The sequence below is a fragment of the Orycteropus afer genome, unplaced genomic scaffold, assembly GCF_000298275.1.
Source record: "Orycteropus afer afer isolate SDZICR_OR568_19922 unplaced genomic scaffold, OryAfe1.0 scaffold00058, whole genome shotgun sequence".
NCBI classification, from domain to species: domain Eukaryota; kingdom Metazoa; phylum Chordata; class Mammalia; order Tubulidentata; family Orycteropodidae; genus Orycteropus; species Orycteropus afer.
Genome location: NW_006921645.1, coordinates 3110051 through 3118696, shown reverse-complemented (window position 1 = coordinate 3118696; position 8646 = coordinate 3110051). Strand labels below are relative to the sequence as shown.

Sequence of the window (8646 nt, the reverse complement as noted above, 5' to 3'; positions counted from 1 at the left end):
ACCTAAATATAATTCTTTTGAATTCCTTATCAGAGAGTTCCAGTGCTGCTTCTTCCTCAGGGATGTGTTCTGGGTCTGTATCCTGCTCCCTTGTTTCTATCGCTTTATCTTCCTTCTTTGTGTGGACTGTGATGGTCTGTTGTCTCTGAGACATTGTGGTGGTGTTGTATTTAGATCTCTGTTAACTGTTTGTGAAGAGCAACCAAGGTGATTCAGGCTCTTCTTGGTGGTTTTTTTAATCATTGTCCTGTTGGTGCAGAAGGAGGTCGTGGCTCTTGCTCAGTACGTGAAGGTGTATGAGGTGTATGTGTAGTTGTGTCTTATGGGGACTGTTGCTGTCTCCCACTCAGACAAAAACAGAGTACTACTCAAGGAAATTAATGAGAACTTATAAAATCATATTATCTCCATTAGTATAATAAAAATCTTATGCTTACTTTAATTCAGTTGTCAAGCATGAACTTGAAAGATATCTGTCTGTTAAATAAGTGTATAAGAAGCAACTTGCTGTTTTGAGAAGCTCTAGCATAAGGGTTCTGGCTGACTAGCTGCTTGTTAGATTGCTTTTGGACCATGGTGACCTCATCTGTCAAATTTATATTACTGATCTCCATGTCCCATGCATGCTTAGAATTTAAATAGTGATAAAGCAGTGGTAAATAGTACATACAGCAAGTCAGTGATGAACCAAAAGGACCTATTTATTATTCTGTTTTTAGACTGCCAGCAGCAATAGTATGAATATGGATGACCTGATTTTTTTTATTGGTTTGTTTTTAACTTATTTTGAAGTTATTTCAGACTTAACAGAATGTTACAAATTAGCACAAAAATATTCCAGAATACCCATCACCCAGATTCTCTATGTTACCATTTTACCTATCTTTCTTTCTTACTATACATACATTATTTTGCTGAAACTTTTGAGAAGGACGTTGCAAATATGATGTCCCATGATTGCTGAATATTCAATGTATGTTTCACAAAAAAACACTTTTTTTTTTTTTTAACATAACCACAATTATCAACGTAATATGCTATCAGATCAGCAGATTTTATTCAAACTTTGCTAGTTGTCTCACTGATTTCTTTCTAACCAAAGAAGAAAGATAGATAAGTTGGTTGGTTGATTTGAAGGCCTAGGATTCATCTGAGGGCCATACATTACATTTATTTGTCATGATTCCTTTCTCTTTAATCTTGAACTTTTTCTTAGTCTTTGTCTTTTATGATCTTGGTGTTTTTGAAGAGTATAAGGTAAACGGTAGACTATCCCTCAGTCCTGAAATAGGTAACCTGCTTAATTCAAGACAATTTAGCACTATCAGGTATTCTGAATTGTCATATGTTCTATTAGTTAATTTGTTCCCAGAAATTGATAGAATAGAGTTAAAGAATACCTCTAAACCAAAACCAAACTCAGTGCCATGGAGTAGATTCCAACTCATAGCAACCCCTTTGGGTTTCTGAGGTAGTAAATGTTTATGGAAGTAGACTGTCCAGTCTTCCTTCTGTGGAGTGGCTGGTGGGTTTGAACTGCCAACCTTCCAGTTAGCAGTCAGCTGCCTTAGGCATTGTGCTGGTGGCTAAGGGACTTGACTGCTACTTAGAAGGTTGGTGGTACAGACCCACCAGCCACTCCATGGAAGGGAAGACCAGGCAGTCTACTTCCATAAAGACTTACTGCCTTGGGAACCCAGTGGGGGTTGCTGTGAGTCAGATGCAACTCAGCGGTAGTAGGTTTAAAGAATACCTAGATGGGAAAAATTCCTGTTTGGAGATAGGTAGGACTACTTTAAAAATACCAAATAAAATTGGCTCTATCATTTCTTTTCTAAATTCTTATTTTTAATTTGGTGTTGAAAATCTGAAGTGTATTAAAGATAGAGGAATCCTTATGTTTGAGGTAATGATGAACATTGGTGTAGAGATAGTAATGAGTAAGAATGGAGAGACGTGAACGGGACACTAATAGGATATTTGTGTGAAATACAAGTTTGGAACAATGACTTAAAATTTAAGTTGAAGAATTTAGTGGAGCTCTGGTGGTGTAGTGCCTAAGGCATTTGACTGCTAACCAGAAGGCTGGCGGTTCAAACCCAAGGAGGGGTCACTATGAGTTGGAACCAACTCCACGACAGTGAGTTTTTTTTTACTCTAACAGAATGCTGTAGATCTTTGGCATAAAAATGGCATCATCACATTGCCCTTTGAATGAGAAAGTATAATTGCTATGTATAAAAAGATTGGAATGGTAATCAAAGTACCTGTTACCTCACAAAAAAGACGAGAATGCTAGCTACAAACCCAGTGTAAGATTTGATGAGGACCCAGTTATAGTAGTATTAGTTAAATTTGTCTGGATTGCATTGTTAAAGAATCAAATGACCTAGTGATCAGTTGTTGTTGTCATCAGTTGATCGGAGTTATATAATTGGAAATAGTAATAGGAAATGGAAGTATTGATGGTACTGAGCGACTTGAACTAGTATTATTAAAACACTGAACTGTTTCACATTTTTTATTTTTCATACATGGGTACTGAAATAGTTAAGTATATCTGGTATAGGGTGGGGCACACACAATTTTGATGTATAAAATAGATTGTAATGCATACTTTTTCAAAGGATATTCCAGAACTGGGCCTTAGGCAGTTGATGCTGGAGCTCTGGTGGCATAGTGCCTAAGACATTTGACTGCTTACCAGAAGCCTGGCGGTTCAAACCCACCAGCCACTCCTCAGAAGGAAGGTTGGGGAACCTACTTCCATAGTGATACCACCTCAGAAACCCAAGGAGGGGTTTCTGTGAGTCAGATCCAACTCCACGGCAGTGAGTTTGTTTTTTGGTTGGAGTTTTCATTCAATAAATAGTTAATGTACATTCACTGTCTAACACACACTGTTGTAAACATTGGATATGTAGTATGTAGATGAATATAATTTTGTGAAGGGACTGGGGATTCAAATAAATAAGTAAATGTGTAATATGCTAGATGATGAGAAGTCCAGTGAAGAAAAATAAAGCTAGGGCAGTGGGGATAGAATGCTAGAGAGGAATGCTCTAACCCAGTTCAGCCTCCAGGGTTATAATTGACATTGTTCCTTGTCACTCCTTTTGGCCATTAATGCTCTGCATAACTTTACACTGACAGTGTGTCCTTGGGATCTTCTATACCCTGTGGCCTGGATTGCATATATAGCACTACTCTACATAGAGTTGGTATATAATAGCATAAAGTTGATGATAAATTTTATTTGAACTATTAAGTAAATCTGCATTTTATAATTTTTTATACATTTTTCTTTTTTAAAAGGACACTGTCAAGTACTTTTAAACCATTGATCGTAATGAAAACAACTCCTGTTTTTCTTATTTTTGTTTCTTTTGACTGCCCTTTAATTTTCTTGTTTTTGGAATGGATATAAGTTAATGAACCTTTTTATTCATTTGTCTTAAATTATCAGTACTAAGGTGCTGGAATAATAACCTCCTTATTACTACTGTATATGCCTGTAAAATGCAATATTTGCCATGAATAATTTTTTAAATTAATATTTAATTTAGATTTATTATAATACTAGGGGGCATTTAATCAGTGGGTTAAATATGGAATAGTTTGTCTTTACATATATATATTTCAGAAAGTACAAATTTAGCACCATATGTTATTCTATTTATAAGTGAATTCCAAACTGTCTCAGTGACTTAAAATATATATTTGCTAGTTATTTATAACTTGCTCATTAATGTAATTGAAAGTTTTGTTGTTGGTTTTAGTATTCTGGTATTAATATATGATATTAGCTCTTATAATTACATTTTAAACTAAGTTTCAGAGAACAAATATAGGTTGGTTTTTCTCATGTTTTCCAGTCCCTTTTTCTCATACAGCCATATATGTTAAGTAAATGTGTGATTTTTTTTTTTTCCCTGCCAGTTTTAATTTCCTGTCATAACTAATAGGAATTAGTAGAGGAAAGATTTCTTTATTGACTGAATTTATAGCTTAAGTAACTTTTATTTGTGAAACTTTTGACTTTGTCAAAGATACTTGCTGACCACAGCTGCTTTGTTGTAGGAGGACTGACAAATGGTAGTGGTCGCTATATCTCTGCAGCACCTGGAGCAGAAGCAAAATATAGAAGTGCTTCAAGCACTTCCAGTCTGTTTAGCTCCAGCAGCCAGCTCTTTCCTCCTTCTCGGCTTCGATATAATAGGTCTGATATTATGCCTTCTGGCCGCAGTAGATTATTGGAAGATTTCAGAAACAACCGCTTCCCAAACCTTCAACTTAGAGACTTGATTGGACACATAGTTGAATTTTCTCAAGACCAGCATGGTTCTAGGTGGGTGATTGTGATTTATATACTTTCTACTTCATTGTTGCTTTGAAAATTACTGTCTAGTAATTGCCTAAATTTTTCTTGACTGGAATCAGCTAATCTAGATAATACTGGAAAGTTTAAAAAAAAAATGTGGATTGTATATATTTTCTTCATGTTAGGATAAAGTATAAAAAAAGTTACTTCTTTTTTAATTGTTTCCCAGTTGTGCACAATGAAAATATAGTAATGTTAGAATGTTAACATTGGATGATTTTGATTACATGCGCTCTGAACACATTTATTTCTTTGAAGATACTGCTCTGAATTACTTTTATGGCTAAGTATCCCTCATGTATATATAATTTGCCTTTTAAAAAAAATTTAAATACTTATATGTTTTATGGGTTAATATTTAGCGTGACTTGGCTTAAATTGAAATATTCCACTTTTTTTAAATAAGAAAATTTGTTGCCTTTGTACATTAAGCATATTATACATAATGTAATACTTCAAAGATATATATGAATTAGTGTTCCCAAAAAAAGCTCAGAGAGGAAAATTGAACTAGAATTCTAACATACTTAATAAATTTGAAATGTTTTATGTTTTTAAAGTAAACCTGAGATTTTTAAAAAAAAGTTTTTAATTGGAGACTTGAATACAAATTTTATCTTTCTCTTAATGGAAAGATCCTTCCGAATAGCAAATAAATCTTGTAGTGACCAAACTGCTAGCTCAGTTAGGAAGTATTGCAGTTTTATTCCTAAAGGTTTAGTAATATTTTTTATATTATTTCAAAAAAAGAATAACCAGCAAAATCTTAGTAATTTTCTGTTTCATTGATTGTAACGTAGCAGAACTAACTTAAGCAAAATTAATTTCCTCAATACCCAGATTTTTGTCAGTCTAACCAACCAGAGTATAAGTTTGAATATGTCCTACCTGAATTTAGAGACAATCTCAAGAATAGATTTGACACATTAAACACTGATGACCAGAAACCAGACGAGTTGTGGGATGGATGATAGCAAAGACATCGTACATGAAGAAAGCAAAGAATAATTAAAAAGATGGAAAACACAACAAAACAAAAGATCAAAATAGATGCCAGAAGAGACTCTGAAACTTACTCTTGAATGGAGAGTAGCTAAAGCAAAAGGAAGAAATGATGACGTGAAAGAGCTGAACAGATTCAAAGGGCAGCTCAAAAAGATGAAGTATTATAGTGAAATGTGCAGAGATCTGGAGTTAGAAAACCAAAAGGGAAGAACATGCTCACCATTTTTCAAACTGAAAGAACTGAGGAAAAAATTCAGGCCTTGAGTTAACAATATTGAAGGATTCTATAGGCAAAATATTGAATGACACAAGAAGTATCAAAAGAAGATGGAACAAATTACAGAGAGTCACTTTACCAAAAAGATGTTCAACCATTTCAGGAGGTAGCATATGATCAAGAACTGGTATTGAAAGAAGTTCAGATTGCACTGAAAGTATTGGCGAGAAGTAAGGCTCTAGGAATTGACAAAATGCCAGTTTTCAGATGTTTCAGCAAATGGATGCAGTGCTGGAAGCACTCACTAGTCTGCACCACAAAATTTAGAAGACAGCTACCTGGTCAACTCACAGGAAGAGATCCATATATGTGGCTATTCCAAAGAAAGGTGACCCAACAGAATGTGGAAATTATCAAACAATATAATTAATAACACATGTGAGTAAAATTACGGTGAAGATAATTCAAACATGATTTCAGCAGCACATCAACATGGAACTACCATAAATTTAAGCCGGATCCAGAAGAGGATGTGGAACAAAAAATATCATTGCTGTTATCAAATGGATCTAGGCTTAAAGCAGAGAATACCAGAAAGATGTTTACATGTGTTTTATTGACCATGCACAGCATTTGATTGTGAAAACAAATTGTGGTCAACATTTGGAAGAATGGGAATTCCAGAACACTTAATTGCACTCATGAGGAACCTGTGTGTAGATCAATAGGGGGTTGTTTAGACAGAACAAGGGGATTCCGCATGGTTTAAAATCTGGAAAGGTATGTGTCAGAGTTATATCCTTTCACTGTTCTTTCTAAAGCTGTTTGCTGAAGAGATAATCCAAGATGCTGGACTATATGAAAAATAACAGGCACAGCATTAGGATGGGAGGAAAACTCACTAACAACCTACCATATGCAGATTGAAACAACCTTGCTTGCTAAAAGCGAAGAGAACCTGAAGCAGTTTTAGCCTTTCAGTGTGGATTACACCTCAACATACGCAAAGATTATTGAAGGTGGACCGGTAAGAAACATAATGATAAATGGAGAAAAGATTGAAGTTGTCAAGGACTTCATTTTACTTGGATCCATAATCAACAGCCATAGAATCAGCAGTCAAGAGGTCAGTGTATATATTGCATTTGGCAAATATGCAAAAGACCTCTTTAAAGTGTTAAAAAGCCAAGATGTGCCTGACACCATCATATTTTCAATTACCTTATATGCGTGTGAAAGTTGGATAGTGAATAGGAAGAGCAGAGAAAATTGTACACGTTTGAATTATGGTGTTAATGAAGAATATTAAAAATACCATGGATTACCAGAAGAACAAACAAGTCTTTTGTAAGAAGTATAGGCAGAATGCTCCTTAAGTATCTTACATACTTAAGATACGTTATCAGGAGGGGGACCAGTCCCTGGAGAAGAACATCATGCAGGGTAAAGTAGATGGCCAGCGAAAGAGAGGAAGACCTTCAAAGAATTAGATCGACAACAATGGTTGCAACAATGGGCTCAAATGTAACAGTGATTGTGAGGATGGCGCAGGACCAGGCACTGTTTCATTCTGTTGTATGTAGAGTCACAATTCAACAGCACCTAATAAAAATAATAGCAACTAGTAATTATTAGGATGTAATAGAAATAAATGTGTCATTCTTTTTGTCCTTTTTTATTAAAATTGGCTGTCTATTGTATAAAAACCCACCCACTGCCATCAAGTCGGCCCCCGACTCATAACGACCCCTCCTTGGGTTTCCGAGAGAGTATCACTACAGAAGTAGATTGCCCAACCTTCCTTCCAAGGAGTCGCTGGTGGGTTTGAACCGCCAGCCTTCTGGTTAGCAATCACATAAATGCCTTAGATACTACACTGCCAGAGCTCCTGTCTGAAGTATATTATTATTTCTGAAAATAATTTTTTGTGTATATGTATGTGGAGGTGTGACTGTGTATGTACGTAGTGCTCAAGTACAGATTCTACAGGAGCTTGTTTTCAACTTGCTGTCATACCATTTAAAACTTTTCCCCAATAGATTCATCCAGCAAAAGCTAGAGAGAGCTACTCCAGCTGAGCGACAGATGGTATTTAATGAAATACTACAAGCAGCTTATCAGTTAATGACAGATGTTTTTGGCAATTATGTTATACAGAAGTTTTTTGAGGTAAGTAAGCATGCAATGCATATCAGTATATCCATCCAACTGTACTTAATACTAAAAACTGCTTTCAAAGTTTGGTTAGTAAGATTCATTTTCATATAAAAATATATGAGCCTATTTTAAATGAGAAGTTTAATATAAATCTTGATTAATATTTGAAAATATGATTCTTTGGGAATAAAAGGTGAACCAGTTAATGAATATTTTAGTCTTTATTTGAATTCTTAGCTATATTTCATTTTAATTTAGCTAATTTTCAGTATATAACTACACATTGGCATTTTAGCTTGACTTAACAAATCCCCACCACAGTTGTGTTAGAATATAGTTGAGAATTATCTGGGTGAATGAATTTTAGTGGTCTGTATAAATGGCTCAGAAGTTTATATATTAAAGGTGATTTTTTGTTTGTTTGAGATAATAAATGAAAAGTGTATATGTATTTTTTTAAAAAATATGGTATTGGTAATAACAAATTTCAAATAGTGTGACTTAACTGTTCCCTTCAGCAACCCTCCACCCCCCATTAATAAATAGGATGTTTTAAAAATAGACTCAGTACCTTACAAACAGTGTCTTATTGAAGTTAAAGAAGGTAATGTTGTAATCACTTTTTATTAATATTATTCTCTTTTTGTCAGTTTGGGAGTTTGGATCAAAAATTAGCCCTGGCTACTCGTATCCGTGGTCACGTACTACCCTTAGCCTTGCAGATGTATGGTTGCCGTGTTATTCAGAAAGCATTAGAATCTATTTCATCTGACCAGCAGGTAATTGTAAGTTAAGACAAAAATTTTTTTACTACTTTATTCAGCTTTTAAATTATTACTTGGGTTTTTTTTGTTGCCTTTTTTTTTTTAATTGTGATCTGGGTGAA

General features: G+C 34.7%; 1 protein-coding gene across 1 annotated transcript in view; it reads left to right on the top strand.

Moving 5' to 3' along the window:
• PUM2 (pumilio RNA binding family member 2) overlaps positions 1-8646 on the top strand; it is a 95612-nt gene that overhangs the window by 78702 nt on the left and 8264 nt on the right. Inside the window, exons 15-17 of the mRNA XM_042780742.1 lie at positions 4081-4348; positions 7643-7772; positions 8411-8545. Coding sequence (XP_042636676.1) covers positions 4081-4348; positions 7643-7772; positions 8411-8545 — 533 coding nt within the window. The remainder of the gene's footprint in view (positions 1-4080; positions 4349-7642; positions 7773-8410; positions 8546-8646) is intronic.